Consider the following 18,968-nt stretch of genomic DNA (forward strand, 5'->3'; position numbering starts at 1 on the left):
CAGACCCAACAATGCAGAAGAGCTGAAGGCCACTATAGCAACCTGGGCTCTCATAACAACTGAGCAGTGCCACAGACTGATCGACTCCATGCCACGCCGCATTGCTGCATTAATTCAGGCCAAAGGAGCCCTAACTAAGTATTGAGTGCTACATGCTCATACTTTTCATGTTCATTCTTTTCAGTTGGCCAACATTTCTAAAAAAACTTTTTTTGTATTGGTCTTAATAATATTCTAATTTTCTGAGATACTGAATTTGGGATTTTCATTAGTTGTCCGTTATAATCATCAAAATTAAAAGAAATAAACATTTTAAATATATCAGTCTGTGTGTAATGAATGAATATATACAAGTTTCACTTTTTTAATGGAATTACTGATCTAAATCTAAATCAACTTTTTGATTATATTGTAATTATATGACCATCACCTGTTTATAAAAAAACATGGTTGTGTTTTGTTCTAGCATCTACCTCGAGTGGAGGTTTCGCAAAAACTAAGAACTTTTGGGGTCTTTGTTTCCTGTACTAGACCTACTTGTTATTTTAATATTTTGGTCTGCTGCGCTTTCTGATAAGCAGTTTACATTTGACTTTGTTGCAGACATACCTTGTTGCAGTTGCATACCTACAACGTGTAAAGCTTTCTTATCATTTGATCGATTCCAAGATAAATGCTGCCATCCAGCGGTTCAAAACAGAATGAACATTCTGCCAAAGAGTAGAAGAGCCATTACTTCCTCTAGTCTAGGCCTAATCTGTTTTTTCATTGCCAGTGTTGCAGTCAAACCATTGGTTGCGCTCCTCGGCCAAAGACGGAAGTTATGACGTCGGTGCACCTTATTGGTTTCACCACTACTGCCGCGGAGATTTTGAAAATACAAGGGAGTGGAAACGTCGTAAATTCCTGTAACGAGATCTAGCACAAGTCTTGTTTATTCTTTATATCTGTTCCTTCGCATACATCTGGAAAAGGGCTGATTACAGAGAACAGGACATAGAAATATCATGGCCGAAGAGGTCGTTTGTCTTGATGTCCAACCTCAGGAGGCGAACGTTAGCCAAACCGAACACATCGTCGACGATGCAGAGATTGCATGCAGTGAAAGTGTGCGGGAAGAGAGAGTGGACCTCGAGTCAGAAATGGAAATGGGTGCAGTAACCAGAGCAGAGCTTGCTAAAGATGTTCCTCACATATCGCAAGGTAAATTTCAATGTATGTTATTAAGGTTAATTTGTCGTGTTTCAAATCATGTCTAGTAGTTGGTAACTAGCAGTAACGTTAGTAGTCTAACGTTATGCGACAATCCAACCTCATCTATGCCTGGGCGGCTAATTTACACACACTTTGCAACGCGTTAATGTTATATTACACATTAGTCAAGCACCCAAGTCAAGACTATACTATTACTTAGTATGCCATGAGTTGGCATGTCGCTGTAAGATCAAATTAACCTTTCCAAATCAATACTAGTTTAGATAAATCGCTTGCAGTAATGTTCACTAGACCAAATCTGTTCTGAAGTTCGTTAGCTAACGTGTATGCATTCTAAATGAGTGACCCCACCTCAAAGTCAAAGTCTGCTTTATTGTCAATTTCTTAACATGTCAAGACATACAAAGAGATCGAAATTACGTTTCCTACTATCCCACGGTGGAGACAAGACATATTTTACCAATTAGGTCCACAGACAAACATAACATTCAAGTAAACAATATAAAAAGTAAAAATAAGAAGGCACATACAATGAAGAAAATAAGAGCAGCAAGATTTGGGTTGAAATTGTGCATACAGTAGACGTCAATATAATAGTGCAAAAGTCAGGCCAATAAATGGCTGAGGTAGTTCTGTTTGACCTAAGTATGCAAGTTATGTAAGAGCAGCAGAAGTGTGTTCAGAAGTGTTTTCAGGACAACAGGACAACAACAACAAGTTACAAAGTGTGCAAGTGTACAAGTGGAGTAGTGCAAGTGGAGTAGTGCAAGTGGAGTAGTGCAAGGCAGCCATTGTGGGTCCAAAGTCCAGGATGTTATGTAGCTGAGGGTGGAGGGGGGAGAGAGTTCAGCATCCTAACAGCCTGGTGTATGAAGCTGTTGGTGAGTCTGGTGGTGCGGGAGCGCAGGCTTCTGTACCTCTTCCCAGAGGGCAGTTGATCAAACAAATTGTGAGCGGGGTGACTTGCATCACTCACAATTGTGGTCGCCTTGCGGGTGAGGTGGGAGGTGTAAATGTCCTTCAGGGAGGGGAGTGAAGCACCAATAATCCTTCCCGCTGTGTTCACTATGCGCTGCAGGGCTTTCCTGTTGTATTCAGTGCAGCTTCCGCCCCACACAGCGATACACCTTTTAATTGCCTGTTTACTGACAGAGGCAGTGTCTGTTCCGCATGACGGTGTGCGCCTTTCTGTGTTTTTGCCACAGGCCACAAACAAACGAACAACCCAGGCCTTTTCACAAGAAACGTAGATCTTCCTCGACCGTTTTTGAGTGACATTCATAGGCAGATTAGGCACTCCAGAAGTGATGCAACACTACCACAATGCAATACATACATACATGCATGCATGTATTTGCACACAGTAATAGTTATCCCCTGAAGGTCAATGCCGAAAAGCTCATAGTGATCCATTTCACTCTCATCACACAGGACTATTTCAGGACGATGGTGACGGCGACGAAGATGATAATGACGACGACAGCGGCACCGACTACCACAACAGCGACCAGTCTGGCACACAATTACAAAGAGCTGAACGAAACGGGCATACTGCCCTTCCAGACACCTTTCAGACTAACCATCTCATTTATTATGAGAGGTTCAAGGCATACCAAGACTACATGCTGGGTGAGGAGGTTTGCACATGCCGTTAGTTATGAGCAAAGAATGAACTAGGCCTATACTTCAAAATATTTATACTTTCAGATTAAAAAGTGATATCCTTTGCTCCTTCCCCTGGACAATTGTTGGCGTTGGTGGAAATTTCTCTCATTGTACCTTTGTTCTATTTTCACCAGGAGATTGCAAAACCTCTGAAGTAAAAGCTTTCACAGCAGACTACCTGGAAAAGGTTGTGGAGCCTTGCGAATGGCAAGCTGTGTGGTGCACAGATGTTTTTGATGTCTTGGTGGAGGTCAGTATATCTCCCTTATTTTCACCATGTCTCTTGTCTCAAAACGTTCTAACTATTAGTGAAGCATCAACTCATGGAGAAATATTTAACTGGTGGAGGAGGCGTTATTTGCAGCTGAAAGCTCTCTTCTGGTTTCAGGTGGTGGATGTAGACTACAAAGAGATGAAGGCGAAAGTGGAGTTGGTGCTGCCTCTGCAGTGTGAGACCAGGGGCTGTGAGCTGACGGAGGATGCCATGACGGCTCTGCTAGAGGCCACACTGCATAAGGTTCCTGTGCTAGAGCTTCAGGTGGTCTATGAGGAGACCGGAGACTTTGACCAGACTGCACTTGCCCTGGAACATCTCAGGTTTGCTCTATTTTCCATGTGGAAAAGATAGTCAATCTGTCATTGTGAGTTGTAAAGCTCACAGTTGGGTTAGGTTGATGTGTCATCTGAGTAAAACCATAGGGTTTCAATGTTGAATGCCTACACTGTCTTTCATGTTTACTCTGGAGACCAAACACAGTTGATATCCCTGTTGTGTGGGTGGCTCTCGGGGATTTGATGTGGGGTGGGTGTTGGGTGGCTCTCGGGGATTTGATGTGGGGTGGGTGTTTGGTGGCTCTCGGGGATTTGATGTGGGGTGGGTGTTGGGTGGCTCTCGGGGATGTGATGTGGGGTGGGTGTTGATGTGGGGTGGGTGTTGATGTGGGGTGGGTGTTGGGTGGCTCTCGGGGATGTGATGTGGGGTGGGTGTTGATGTGGGGTGGGTGTTGATGTGGGGTGGGTGTTGGGTGGCTCTCGGGGATGTGATGTGGGGTGGGTGTTGGGTGGCTCTCGGGGATGTGATGTGGGGTGGGTGTTGGGTGGCTCTCGGGGATTTGATGTGGGGTGGGTGTTGGTGTTGGGTGGGTGGTGGGTGTTGGGTGGCTCTCGGGGATGTGATGTGGGGTGGGTGTTGATGTGGGGTGGGTGTTGGGTGGCTCTCGGGGATGTGATGTGGGGTGGGTGTTGGGTGGCTCTCGGGGATTTGATGTGGGGTGGGTGTTGGGTGGCTCTCGGGGATTTGATGTGGGGTGGGTGTTGGGTGGCTCTCGGGGATTTGATGTGGGGTGGGTGTGGGGTGGGTGTTGGGTGTTGGGTGTTATCTTCTCACTTGTTGCTCCTTGCTTTTGAGTGCACAAACAGGTTTTGGACTTTGGAGTTCATTCAATTGAGTCACTTTTTTCAAATTTGTAGGTTTTTCTACAAACATATCTGGAGGAAGTGGGATGAAGAGGATGAGGATGATGACTTTGATTATTTTGTGCGCTGTGTGGAGCCTCGCCTTAGGCTGTGAGTATTTATTGGAAATGTTTTAAAGGCAGTAGGGGGACAGATGTATTCTATTGAACTACTAGACTAGAGAGAAGATGAGAAAATATAATCTTATATGTGTAGATAATGTAAGGTGGATTTCTGAGATTAATTTCCCTATATACCAGTAACTGTGTAACTGTCTTTAGGAAACTTCATGTGATGGGTCTATAATGGGTCTATAAAACACGCCCTTAGCCATTTTGATAAATCTAATCTAAGTAATCTAATATTTTTGATAAAACATTCCATGATTGACTGTTTTCCAACAAAGATATCAGACATACTGTTATGTACTGTCAATAGTATCTTAAAAGCTTAATAATATTTTCTTAGGTCAAGTAACAATTCTGTTCAAGTAAGTGTATAAATCTGAATCAGATTACATATCCATACTCTTGACTTGTTTTGCGTTACAGAGGTCTTTTTTTGGCACTTTTACTCCTTGCCGATTTGCTGATTCTATTAGTGTGCCCTTGATAACCCCGTTTTAAAGTGCCAAGAAAATTAGATAAAAAGGTTTTTACACCTTTTTAACCAGCCTTGAGGCTTATAGTTACAGTAAAATGACTACAGAACAAAAAAGGCATGACAGCCAATTAAGATTTAATTGTTATCATTCTGAGGAAGTTCCCAAAAGAGAATTCCTTTGTTGAAATAATGCATGTCATTACTCAGTTACCAAACAACTCCCTTTTTAACGAATAACCTGAGAAATCACTGGGTGGGCACGAGCATTTTCAGAAACAAGCAAAGCAACAAACAAACAAACAAAGCTCTTAAGATGATTTCATATGATATGAATTTTTCTAAAATTCACTCGTGTCCTAGTGTAAGATAGCTGGACCGTGTAACTTACTCCTCACAGTCCAGAGTTCTGCATCGGGCCTTTCTAATGTCATGCCCAGGGATATGTCATGTGCGTGCAGCCTTACTTTTGTACAGTAGATGGCAGTATATACTAGTCAGTGCAAAATCCTTTTTGTCTTGACTCTTTTCATTCCTACAAAGAAAAGTCAGCTGCAGAAATGTAGCAGTAATACTCCCCTTTTAAGTATACGTTTTGGCCCTCCCTGAGTAGGAGAGTACTATTTATACTACTTAGATAAAGCACTATGACGTCCTTGCAAAATCAGCCTTTTCAAATGAATAATTACATTCAAACTGTCAAGAGGAGTTTTGGTATTGATTTGATCACAAACCACTTTCCTGGTTCTCAGTGACTAGACATGGTTTTATGAAACACTGTATAGACATTTGGCTGTCACCAGCATGGTCTGCATTCATCGTGTCTCTCATCAAGGGTTGCAAAGGGGCGGGAAATGTCCGGAAACTTTCCATGGGAAGTTAAGCCTGAGAATTTTGGAAATATTCCAAATTGGAATTAAAGAAAGTTATGGGAATTAACGGGGAATTTTGGGTAATTCATACAAACTGTTTCATATACAAACACTAACATTTTGTTTCGTAATAAGCAATATGATTTGTTTGTTTGTGTTTTCGCTTATCTTAGCATACAAAGCTAGCTAGCATGCTAGCGGGAATCCCATTCCCTGCCTATGGTTTACTAGCATGCTACACAATCCGATTGGTTGGAACATTGATTGGCTTTCACTTTGTCTAGTCAAAATCCCAGAAAATGGTAAAACAAATAAATATATATATAAAAAATAATGACACAACATACACCCCAAACCTCATAGATTATGATTATTTATAAAGTTGTCAAGATTATCAGACAGGCAATATGAGCATGATTATTAAAGGGATATTCCACCATTTGGGGAATTACACTCATTTTCCACCTCCCCTTGAGTTTTTACCTTTCTCCAGTTCATCCAGCCGTTCTGAGTCTGGCGATACCACTTTTAGCTCCAGCCTAGCATAGATCATGTATCATGGAACTATACTCTCATTCCAGTGTAACACCATGGGCGCAGCAGCACAATGCTATCATGCAGCACCTGAAAATAGTCACCGTAGGCTAACTTCCAGCAACAAGGTTGAGCTGCAGCAGATGAATTGGTTAGTGACTGGATTATTACGCCTGAATGAGAGTATAGTTCCATGTAAAATCAGCCTAGAAAATCGGCACGTTTCATTTTCCGTTGGTCTTATTACACTTTCTAACTTGAGAGGAGACAAGTTTAAATAGGAAAATTACCGGAAATCTTAGTCACTTTTAAATGTGATGCTAGCAGGCGAGATGCTAATGGTCTAATCCGATTCAATGATCTATGCTAGGCTGGAGCTAAAGAGAACAGAGAAGCTCAGAGAACAGCTGGATGAACTGGAGAAAGCTAAAAATCAACTGTTTAACTCAAGGGGAGGTGGAAAATGAGTGTAAATGAGTTTCACACTAGTTATTCCCACATGAGAACTTTTTAACAGGGAATTTATTTTCCCCATGCACATGAACTCATCATAGGTTTCCTTTATGTCTAGTATCCTATGCTGATTGCTGTGTGCATGTGATTGATGTATGTGCAGGGTAGAAATTAGACTGAAATTGCATTAAATCAGGTTGTTTTAACTAATATTTTGCTGTAAGATGGGGTTTTGTCCACTACATTTAGGTTCCCTGTTCTAGACTACCGGTAACTTGTCATATTAAAAATTCCCAGTTTATTCCCATTTATTCTTGTTAATTCCCGTTAATTCCCATGGAAAGTTTCCAACTTTGAAAATTCGCGCAATTTTGCAACTCTACTCTCATCTCAGTAAGAGCAGCAAAATGTCATTATGAAAATTGGGATGTTTCTAGTTTGGTTACCTCATTACGCCTCAGGGTTTATGAGTGATCTTATTTTCTTTTCTTTGACTTTGTTGTTTTATTTGTTGCATTCTCCTTCATGAGACGTGCCCTATGTGACTAGCCCCCATGAAGCCACACTGCCACTTTGGTGGGCTGCTGCCTTTGAATATTTTTTTTATTTGTGTTGATTCATGCCTGAGTGGTTGCGCTGCCAAAGTGAAGGACACTGCGCCCATGGAAGGACATGAGACTTGCAGTGTTAAGGCAACTTCTACTGTGCGAGAAGGATTATTATTATCACTGTTGACTTGTGAACAAAAATGGCAATGACGAGAAGTAACGCCAGTTACAGAGAGTAATACATGGTTGCTAAAAGCTAAATGTTTAGGCACAATTAATTGTGGTTTGAAAGTGTTTTGTGGTGTACATGATGAATGTTGTATTCTTGGTTTGGATCATTCTATTGCTCTATTGCTGATCTTAATGGTGTGAAAGGTGGTATGTGTCTGTGCTTTGATGCCGTGCTACACCGCTCAGTTTGCGGAGTGTAGAAGTAGTTATAGGGGACTGGTCTAATGGCTTTTCAAATAAACTCGCTGTTCTCATGTCTGTTGTAGCCAGTTCCATTGATTATAGTGGAAGCTAATTGTTGCAGCATACGTTCTGTGAACAGAATGCTTCAGTTACTGTACGTCCCTGCTGTAGCCTGCCTGTTCAAACTAAACAAGCTGCAAATACTCCAGCAACTGGAGCTCTTAAAGTTGGGACTAGGGAGTGAAAATGAAAAATGACTGTTTGTGCCAAATTCTGCTGCAAGTGTGTTAATTTACTAGGGGACCATTCATCAAATAATCCAAGGCTGTGATGTGGCCATATTTTAATGCTTGTGTTTATTTAGGCTGGACCAACTTCTATGCCGGTTGAAAGCTTGAGTTGTTGTCTTTAAAGTTGTTTAAAGTTTTTGCACTTTTAACCATAAAACTATCCACAGAATTGCAATATAATCAGAACCATACTGAGTGTGTTTGCTTTGCATTTTTGTTATGGTTTATGGTATGCTGAAAAGGTCATTTTCTTATTATATGCTGAACATCATCTTGTGTAATCTTTTGGGCTTTTTTAGATACTACGACATTCTTGAAGACCGGGTGCCTGCTGGTCTTGTGGTGGAGTACCATGCCCTGCTGAGCCGCTGCTCTGAGAAGTACCAGGAGTTCTCCAGCCTGAGGAATGGCCTGAGCAGCGACTCGGACTCTGAGCTGGACAACGTGTCGATGGTGGAGGGCCTACGTCTGTATGACCAGGTGGAGACCCTCAAACGCAAGCTCAGGATCATTGAAAACCCCCTGCTCAGGTTATACATCTGTCTATACAGCCGCTTATACATACACCATATCCAAATACGTACTGGTAATCAGAATGTTGCCTGATATAGGCTACTTTCGTAGGATCTTTATATGATCTGATGCACTTGTTTGCACCCCTATGTCCTAGGTTTTTCCATTGCTTGACTTGTATGTTATGAGCAATTAACTAAATGTTTTTTTGTGAAATGATTAGATCCATCATGAAATTTCCCATAACTTTCTTTGCACCTTCACAAATGCCCTCCCTTAGTATTTTAGCTAAATTATGTTGTATAGTTTGGCACTTTAGGAACAAACTACCTGTCCTCCAATCTAATAATGTAATTTAGAAATAATTGCACCATAATATTAAGGGGAAATTACACATTTACTTGAACAAGGATTTCAATACTCTCAAATATAGTAATAAGGTATAGGAAACTTTTTAGTCTCATAGCGCTGCATTTTTGTGGCTTTTTTTTTGTGGTGTTTTCTCTACTTTTCTACACTGTCCAGATATTCTATTTATTCAGATTTGTCGGGCAAAACAGCCTGTACACTGAGAAATTACACTGAGGTAATGAATTGACAAATGCCTAAGCATGTAAAATGCTCCGACTTTCACTGCTTGAGATTCCCTACAGGAGGGGTGCTGGCCACTTTGTTTGTGAGAAGGCCCATTTCTGTAATTGAATCTGAGAAGTATGAAAGAATGGAAACTGCAGGAAATTACTCAAGCAGTAGGAGAGCTGTCTGTTCTTGTGTATCTTGTGTGCCAACAGAGAGACGTAAACAGTTCTTTACATTTCAATGAAACATATGGGATATAGGTTATTTATGACAAAACAAGCACAACCAAGCCAAATCAACCCTTTGTTCCTGATGCCTGCCTTCCCTCCCCGTGTGATTGGGAGTGGCTGGCGTGGCGGCAGCGTGACGGCGTGCCGTGTGAGATGCGTGTCTCCGGGGCCCCGAGTGCTCAGCGGGGCTTGACTGAAGCGTGCCTCTGGTGCTCTCCTCTGTGCAGGTACGTGCTGGGCTACAAGGTGAACTCTGGCCAGCACTTCAGCGCGGCCAAAGGCCGGCGGCCGGAGGGGGGCCGCGTGGTGCACGTGGTGTGCGCCTCCGCCACGGTCGGCCTCCTGCAGAGCCTGATGGCTGACAAGCTGGGGCCCGAGTTCTCCGGAGATGAGTTTGAACTGCAGGTATTCATTACTGTCTTCCCCTCAACCCGTCTCTCTCTCTCTCTTTCCACTTTGCGTGTTTGTTCAGTTTCTTTGGAGTTGGAGTTGTAGTGGAGTTGTTTGCAGAGTGTCCAATCCCTTTAAAAGGAGGCCCTGGAAAGGCTTTTTCGTCCTTACAACCAAATGAACCTAATCATATCCCAAGCCCTTTATTTCATCCTTCCATTAAACATGAAGTTCTCTGTACACCTAATTTGAATCTCTATAAAGGCAAACGGGTGTTCCCTCAAGGGGAACCGAAAGGGTAGGGTTAATTTTTTTGTAGCTAATTTTTCTTTATGTGCTGTATGTACATTGTTAAATTTGAAGAGTGTTTGCGCTTCTGTGGCCCATGTGCCCTGTTAGCACTCCACTTTGAGGCGAGATGAAAGGCACCACTCACGCAGGCTTCTCAATTTACTTTGGACTCTTCAATAAGGGCCGACATCTGGGCTTCTGGCTTGCAATAGCATGCTGTTTATAGAGGCAGCAGGCTGCATCTCCCCATTCTGTAGTTGCAGCTCCCAGGTCTAATGCTGTGGGATTTGTGGGCTTTGTTGAAGAGGCCTGTTTGTGTGGAGTTGTGGGTGTAGAGTGTTTGATCCCTCCCACCACCCCATTCTCCTCCGCTCTGTAGTTTCCCCCTCCAGGACTTGTTGAGTCAGTGGGAATGCTGGATTGTTGGTGTTCATACATGTGTTTTAAGCTTGCTTCAAACTTCTTGTTTGTTCTTTCTTTCAATGAACTGTGGTCCAAATGCCTGTCATCTATTTGAAAATGTTAGAGCAACTGGCTCTGACACCTTGTGTGTGTGTGTGTGTGTGTGTGTGTGTGTGTGTGTGAGAAGTTTCACAGTGACCCACAACTTGCTGTGAGTACCTGCTACGAGGGGGATGTGGTCATCGTTTGCCCGGGTCACTACAACGTGAACAGCTCCATCAGCATCCCTGACTCCATTCTACTGGAAGGTGAGCTAACATGACCTCGAAGAGGATGCGGATGTACTGTATGCAAGAGCCACCGCATTGCCCCTGTTGTAACACCAATTTCTCTGTTGGCCACAGTTACTTTGAAGGGTTTTAATGGTGTGCTTAGCAGCCTATAACCTGTTGTTTAGTGCTAAAATGTGGGCTTTACTACATTTTTGAAATGCCCCCACTGATTTCTTTACGATTCCATTAAGAACAGGAACCGCTGTTCGTGGAAGAGTACTGTACTCGTGACATTTAAGAGCCCTCCATCAGCCAAAAGTCACTTTTAAAAAGGATTTTCCTCCCCTAGTTATTTCCATCAAAAAGGCCCATTCATATTTGCTTTATGAAGCCGTAAGCCACTCCTAGTTATGACCAGCCTGGCCCATGGGACGGTAGATCATTTTCCTCTCTCCGCACCGAAGGTCAGGTTTATCGCTGCTGACCCTGACTGTGGACGAAATGCATGGAGAGGCTCATGGATGACGCAGTGGCCAGTAGCAGATTATGAAGGGGATGGTAATGTGCAGGCATGGAGAGGGGTGTGTGTGTGTGGGGCGGGTGGGGGGTTAGGGATGAGACGGTATGGTATGTCACTCTCTTTATGCAAATGGCCATGGCCTGCAGAGGCTGATAGAGGAGCTGATGATGGGAGTGAAGAGACTGAGGAAGGAAGATGGGGGTGGAGAGAGCCTTTTAAAATGTGAAGGAACACACACACACACACAAATGCACAGCCACACTATACCCTGAAGATCCAGGGAACCCCGGAAAGGCAAGATAAATATGCACAGAAAGGGGCAGCGATGGCGATGCCCTCTCCTCTACCAAACGAGAGGCACAACTCAATTAGACCACCAGCAGATTACCATAATAGCATTCCTCCCCTCGTCCACCCCGGCACCCCAGCCACAAGCTCTCTGGTTTCTTCCGGGGAGCTCTCTGAGGCCCAGATTGGACCTCTCTGACGGACTATCTGGGAGATATTTTATTTCACGGCCCTCTGGGGAGCTGCAGGCGGTTGCTGTCAGCCGGCGGATTGACCGAAAACTGTCAAAAAGCAGGAGTGGTGTGCGCTTGGTTGTCACTGCAAGAAGGAGCAGTAACAGGGCAGTGCTGTTCGTGGCGTCGGCTTGTAAATGTTCCAGCGCTTTCCGCTCCGGATGTGGTGGTGGTGATGGGGTGGGGTAGGCTTCGTGACCTGCTGTGGTCGATATTTCGCCCCGGGCATTTTGATGGCGCAGGGTGGGAAGCCAGCCGAAGCATCGGGGGCCTCCTCCGAGCATTGTTAGAGAGCTCTCCAGCACCTGTCTGCAGTAGCAGCTGTCAAAGAGCAGCCAATAACCCGGCTGGCTGTCAGGACTCTCTTCATCAAACTGGGCCCACGTCGGGCCGTTGGGCCGGCTCGCATCGATGCGGCTCGGTTGACGCGTAACAGCGGCTGAAAAGCCTGCGCCTATTCAAACATGCTGTCCAAGCCATCAGTCGTCCGGTTTTCAGCAGACAGGGCTCAATTAGTGGTGGCCATTTTCAAAGATCCTCAAATATCTCTGTTCAGCAGACTTTGTCTGAATGACTTAATCCATTTAGAACAGAGCCTTTTAAAGGCCCAGGCCACTGTGATCTCCTTTGCACTTCCTTAGCCAAATGTTATTCCTCCTTCTGTTGGCAGCAATGATCCATCAACATTCATCCTAATGTATGCCCATTATCTGTTGCGATTTTTCTTCTCTCTGACCCCCCCCCCCTCTCTCTCTTTTGTCTTGTAGGTTATGGCCTGCCGGATGAGGTGGTAATTGAGAAGAAGAGCAAAGGAGACACATTTGTGGAGTGCACGGGGGCCAGCGTCAAGATCTCCAACCTGAAATTCATCCAACATGACGCCATCGAAGGCATCCTGTGTGAGTGCTCAAGGCCCTCTGCATGCTCCCATGCCCCCCCCCCCCCCACACACACACACACACACACTCAAGCCACACCGCACCGTGCTGCACAGCTCAGCCCATGAAGGGGATTCAATAATTCATCCTCTCAGTGCTGGCGCTCTGGATCCTGCTGCAGTGGCCATACATCAGTGCGTGGGGGGGGTGGAGGGGGCTCTCTGTGTGGCCTGTCTTTAAGAACGAACAGCATGTCCTCAGAGAGGGAGAGGGAAATGGAAGGAGCGAGGCAAAATAACCAAAGGGGGAATGTGGTGGAGGAGGCAGGGTGGCCCGAAAAAGCGAGCGAGGGAGGGAGGTTGGAGAGGGAAGTCTGGTGAGGTTGGTGGAAAAGATGGTTGAGGAAGAGATGAAAGAGAGAGGGGCAGGGGGAAAAGTGCAGAGAAGCTGAGGCGGCCAAAACCAGAAGTCTAATGCATATTGGAAGACCCACACCTGACTAGAATTCCCTGTCTCCGCTCTGCCGCTGGTCTCTGGCCCTCCCTCTCCCCAGGTGTGCGTCAGGGAGCGCTGGAGATGGAGAACTGTGTGATGCAGTGCAACACCACCGGCGTGATCGTGCGCACCTCCGCCCAGATCTCCATGAACATGTGTGACCTCTACGGATCCAAGGTAAGAGCTTGTAGCCGACCTACTGTGACCAAAGGCCAATATATCATGCTCAGAGTTTGGGATTCTGCTAGGCTGGACTAGGACTCCTCCAGAAACAGACTTCCAAACTCACTGCTCACCCCAGCAAAGTCTTTCTTCTCCTTGACTGCATGATTGAATATGTGGTCTGTGTGTGTGTGTGTTTTTGTCCATGGCTTCTTCAGGGGGCAGGCGTGGAGATCTACCCTGGCAGCGTGTGCAGTCTGCTGGGCAACGGCATCCACCACTGCAAAGAAGGCATCCTGATAAAGGTGAGTGCAGCTCTGTGCCATTCTGGGATGTTTGGTATCGTTGGAGCCCAGACTTTGGATGAAGTGGAATGCATCCAAGTGCCTCCTCCACCAATAGTTTCCCAGGCAACCTTTTTTTTTTTTTTTTTTTTTTGATATCGTGCCTCGCCCAACCCTCAGAGTAATGATTGCCCTGAATCACAACCAGCCGGCCAGGTTTTTTCGTGCAGGGGGAGGAGATACTCCCCTTTTCTGTCCCTAAGCTTGTGGAGGACTCAAGTTTGTAAGCTTCAAAATAAGCATCCTCATACCCTCCGGAGTGCATGAGGCTTCATCATGTGTGTTTGAAGGACACACATATTCCTGATGGCCTTTAAAGTGACAGGATTCAGCTGCTTTGCTCCATCTAATGTAAAACCCTAAAAGTAAACCATCTAGTGAGCATGATGTTCCTGTCTGCCTGCTGTTTGTTTGTTTGTTTGCTGTTTTGTTTTAATTTGTTGACTGAGTAATCAGTACCTTTCCTCCCACTCTCATCCATCTCTTTCCAAGTTTCATTTAAGTCAGGCCACTCAATGTGGCATTATCTTTGCTCCTGCCTGAATGCAATTTGGTGGAAAAGAGATGTTTTGTTTTCAAAAAATTGCAACACACAAATGTGTACACACACACACACACACAGAGAGAGAGAGAGAGAGAGAGAGAGAAAGGCTTCCTTTCCCTAATTACCTACAGAGCAGTCTTTGGGTCTTATCTGGTCCCTGGAGGAGAGTGCGGTGTGTGTTTGTTTATCTTTGCTTGTGCATTTTCTTCTCCCTCCTGTTTGCATTTGGCCTGCGGAAGTCTCTCGGGTTGCTTTTATGCATAACCTCATCCTTTTCTCCTCTTTCCTCCTTTTCACTCCGTCCTTTCTTCACACTCTCTTTCACAGGACTTTGCAGACCAGCTGGACGCTATGCCTAAAATCACCATGGTCAACAACGTCATTCATAATAACGAGGGCTATGGTGTGATCCTGGTCAAGCCAAGCGACCGCAGGAGTAGTGAGGACCAGCCTGCCAAGGCGGGAACTGCAGGTAAACATTCTTGACGTTTCCCAGCCCCCCCACCCACACCCCCCACGGCAACATGTTCAGCAGCACCGTCCCGGTTCATGTTGGGTCTCAGTTCATGAAACTTTGAAATGGATGACGTTGCACCCCATGTTACATGATGTCCTCCCTACACTCTCACGTCAGAGTGTGTAAGGCTCACGGCCACAGGCGCTGGATGCAAACATGCATGTCTCTTACAAGACCAGCACTTCCCTTTTTTTCCCTTGTCCATTACCAGCCCCTGGTTCCCTAGCGAGGAGCTTTGCATAGTAAATTGTGCCTTTCCCCCTCAGTGCGTTAATGTCGCCCTGTGTCAGATGAGCTTGGTGTGTGGTACACATTTGTCTCAGGACCGCCCCAAAACCATTAGAGGAGTTGCTTGTTAACTAAACAGAGTGATGTGTTTACACACAGACACAGACATAATCACACAAAAGTGGAATTTCCAAGAATTGCCATGCCTCACCTAAACTAACAATGCAAGAGTGTTCCAGATATCCTGAATAATATCTGTGGAAATGTATTCATGTGCGTGAAATTTGTATTTGAACAGGAGCCCCAAGAGGGAAGGCCTGTCCGTAATGCCTCCCACCGTCCCAGTCGCTGCTCCTCAGCACAATTACCATTTCACCCCCTCGCCACCGTGCCACTTTAGGGAGAAAGTATATTAACGTGGAAATATGCTCGACCTTCAGTGAAGGGCGGCAGAGAAAGGAAAGCGCTTAATTTCTAAATGAGACTTCACTGAAGACGGCGGCACCGCTTTAAAATAAGAGGATATGGCACTCGCACCCCTCCGTCGTTCCCCTTCTTCGTTCTCCTCCTCTCACCCACCATCACCCCTCCCTCCAGACACCTTTTAATGGAGTCCCCGCTGCTTCTTGGCCTGAGAGAGAGAGGGGGAGAGCGATGAAAGATCTGCTCGTGCCTACAGACTAAATCAGAGAAAATGAGTAATTTTAAACTTGTTTTTGTGAGAGTCAAGCCAAGGGTCAGGAAAACAAGGAAGGAATGCCCACCTCGCCACTTCTTTCCAATTTCCCGTGTAGAAATGTGAGGCGCAGCATTGATCAGGGTGTCTAGAAGGAGGCTGTCAGCAGCAGTGCTGCGGTAATAATCGTGATTACTGGAGCTGTTAGAGAAAATATGTTCTCCAGTATAGCGGTGCTGTTATTATTTGTAGAGGGGGAAGAAGTGCTAACAGACAAATCAGAGATCCTTTGTAAGGCTCCTTTCTCCCTGTTGATGGTTCTGTTGAATGCAAAGAATGTTGCACTTTTTGTGGGGCTAATTTCTTGCCTAAGAAATGGGTGTGGAAATTGGGTGTCTTTGCTGCTTTGGATGTTTGTAGCATGGAACACAACCATACCCATTTTTTTTTTCTCTAAGTAAATGAAATGTTGCTGGAGGATTCAAAAAACAATGCCTGGTAGTAATTTTCCAGGGTTTCCCAAGTGTTTTCCCACAACATCGGAAAGCTCTTAACCTTCTTATGTACAGTACATCCTGGATCCCTGTCTATACATGCTTCATGCTCAGACCTGCAAGTCTGCAGTTCCTCATTAAATTAATATTTTGTTCACAGAGCTTAAAGCGAAAAACAATGTGCCTAATATTATCTGAAAGTTTCATAAAAGTTATATATTTTTTCTAAATCACAAATTCACACTTGAATTCCGGCACAGTGCCTGAGAAGTGTAAACCCTGTAGTCAGTGTGTGGGACTAAAAGACTGAGGTCTGTCCTCCTCTCTCCTAGATGAGCCGGAGGGTTCCGTGGGTCCTGCTGAGGTGGACACAGCCATTGAGATGGGCAGCTCGGAGGGTGACCTCCCCGAGGCTGAGATTCCTATCATCGTGGTGGAGGAGGATTGCTGTGTGGCCAGCGAGGGCTCCGAGGGAAACGACGCCATCAAGCGCGAGCTTATGGCCACCTCTGCCAAGAAGCTCCGCCTTCAGAGGAGCAGAGCCAATCAGGTGGGCTCTATGCAGGCTGATGAGAACCTGCCATCGCAGGAGATGTTCGTCTCTATCCAGGGCAACCAGTTCAAGCGCAATGGCAAGGGCAGCTTCGGCACTTTTCTGTACTGAATGTCCTTTTATGACAAAAAAAAATGCACAGACACACTTTACAATGTTTATTTATTTTATTTCTAACTGCAGTGACCGTGTCAAGGTATGCAGGGCTTTTAAATCTGTTGATATGATGAATTAATAAAAGTGGTGTTACTCAACCCACAGATATAGATAAGTGTTTGTATGTACGTAACTTTCACCTTGTGTTTTGATCTTTACAATATTTTTAAAATGGACACTAACATTATGTATAAATATGATGACTGCATGCTTGTTCCTTTTCACCTTAAATTTTCAAATATCCAGGAGGATATTGTGTGGCACAGGGGTTTCATTCACTTATTTTATTAATTTAATAGTATACATCACTCCTGTGTTCACAGGTGCCAAAGAAAAAGCACTGGTAACATTGTCTAATAAACGGTCTTTCTATATCAGATGGTAGTCATGGCTCATTCGTTGGGTGCCTTGTAAGAGGAGGAGAAGGAGGGGTTTGAGCTCTTGGTTCTCTTGGCCCGAGGTCTCACCTTCCGTCAGACATGCACAATTGTTTAATTCCAGTTAATTAATTTTCTGTGGATTAAGGTCTGGTAAAACCTCATTACGCTGCTGGCAGTTTTGATTAATTGCATAATCCGACGTGTCCCGCCAAAATTTGTGCTTGACCTGCATTAGCCCGATTTACTCTACAAACCCAACTCTGAATGAAGTTGTGCAGGTGGTAATTATTTTTGGCGGACGCACCCAATACGCGTCCTCAGACGATGCAATGAAATGGTTTGCCGGCTGACCTCTGTGGTGCGCACCTAAATCATGGCCCAGCTGAAGGGAGACCGGTGTGATCTCCCTTTCCCTCCCTCCATTAGGATGCCTTCCTAATGCACCACTTTGTCATGTGTGTTGGTTCTTTTTTTTCACCCACTACGAGAGGTGCTAGCCTTCTGAATAATTTGAGATGCTAAAATGGATGCTCTGACATGATCAGTGAAAGTCATTTGAATGGATTAAAAGCCAGCTGAGAGGTGTTCTAAAAGCATACAACAGCTTGATTGTGAGTGGGCACGTAGGCCTAATACTGTTTCCTTTTTCTTTTTTGGGGAGACAATGGACTCAAACTAGTGTATTTTTGAGAAAATGCCAAATGTGGAAGATGTGTCTTCAGCAGTTGGAAGAGGGCATGGAAGTGAGTAAAGACCAGTGTCAGTCAATGATATCAGATGTCTTTAAAGGTGTCTAATAAGCTCAATGAGGTGGTTGATAAGGTTGTAGGTTGCAATGATTTAAGAAGAGCTAAGGGGCGTTGTTGGGTGTAAAGCAAAGGTCTAGAATCTCACTTGGAGTATTTGACATCCATGACCTTGCAGGGCCTTTTGCTTTTCTTAAGCTCTTATCAAATGTATTTCATAAAGTTAATACTTAGATAAAGAAGTGCAATGTTTCTTTGTGTTTTCTATCAGGATGTATTTGAATGTAGCCAATGCATCCTTTGCACAGAATGCACTGACTGAGAGTAAAGGCATGCCATTTGTACCTGACATGAGCTGTTTATCTGCTGTTACAGTATATGCCTCTCAACTCAAAATAATCTTTAACTTAGTCATGCTTTGTACGTTTCTTTACCTCCTTATACTAGCTTCAGTTATTTTGATGGTAAACTTGTAACTTGTTATGGGGAGAATGACGCACCTTTTGCCATTGCCTACCCGTCTACATAGAACCGGCCGAACCTCTCCCCATACCTGGAGAATCACAAATTACTTCATGGCAATTATGCAATAGCCTACTATTTGTATGAAATTGTGTAATATTACCTTGTCAGTCGACATTGCTTTTCGGGGATTAGCTTGTTAATAAAAAAAAGTCCTCATACCGTGTCCAGGGCAAAGGGTGGTATTTACGACAATTGTGTATAATACAAATATACAAAAATAACCTCGAAACTGCACTCAACTTTATACTATAGATCTGGTAGCAGTGACTGAGCTGAATACATGTTGCCTGTTACTATACCCCCTTAAGTTTATTAATATCTTGGTTATTCAGTCATCCAAGTCATCTAGCTGGTGTCTCAGGAATGTATAGTTCAGTTGCTTCAGGACAACTTTAAGTTGCCACATTATTTGAAAAAAATAAATAATAAAAATTGCCCTTGTTTATGCATACAATACTGATCAAACTTTTTGTCAACGGCTCAAGGGGTGTTTAGCTCAAGCAAAG

At 44.4% G+C, this 18,968-nt stretch overlaps 1 protein-coding gene across 1 annotated transcript; it reads left to right on the forward strand.

The window, feature by feature from the left end:
- The first annotated feature begins 777 nt into the window (after positions 1-777).
- Positions 778-17,188, forward strand: shcbp1 (SHC SH2-domain binding protein 1). The gene is made up of 13 exons (XM_076287719.1): positions 778-1,203; positions 2,647-2,844; positions 3,015-3,130; positions 3,269-3,477; positions 4,351-4,446; positions 8,346-8,576; positions 9,596-9,773; positions 10,639-10,759; positions 12,532-12,663; positions 13,196-13,314; positions 13,518-13,604; positions 14,515-14,659; positions 16,435-17,188. The coding sequence occupies exons 1-13, from the start codon at positions 1,008-1,010 to the stop codon at positions 16,764-16,766; spliced, it is 2,160 nt and encodes a 719-aa protein (XP_076143834.1). The 5' UTR covers positions 778-1,007; the 3' UTR covers positions 16,767-17,188.
- Positions 17,189-18,968: the final 1,780 nt, after the last annotated feature.

This window comes from Alosa pseudoharengus, unplaced genomic scaffold, assembly GCF_046254945.1.
Source record: "Alosa pseudoharengus isolate Yale_2024_CS ecotype anadromous, Long Island Sound unplaced genomic scaffold, YU_APseudo_1.1 YU_APseudo_1.1_scf_16, whole genome shotgun sequence".
Lineage (NCBI taxonomy): Eukaryota > Metazoa > Chordata > Actinopteri > Clupeiformes > Clupeidae > Alosa > Alosa pseudoharengus.

Coding starts and splice junctions, on each gene's coding strand:
- shcbp1 (XM_076287719.1), top strand. CDS start 1,008: ATGGCCGAAGAGGTCGTTTGTCTTGATGTCCAACCTCAGGAGGCGAAC. Junction 4,447..8,345: donor GTGGAGCCTCGCCTTAGGCT/GTGAGTATTTAT, acceptor GGGCTTTTTTAG/ATACTACGACATTCTTGAAG. Junction 8,577..9,595: donor ATTGAAAACCCCCTGCTCAG/GTTATACATCTG, acceptor TCCTCTGTGCAG/GTACGTGCTGGGCTACAAGG.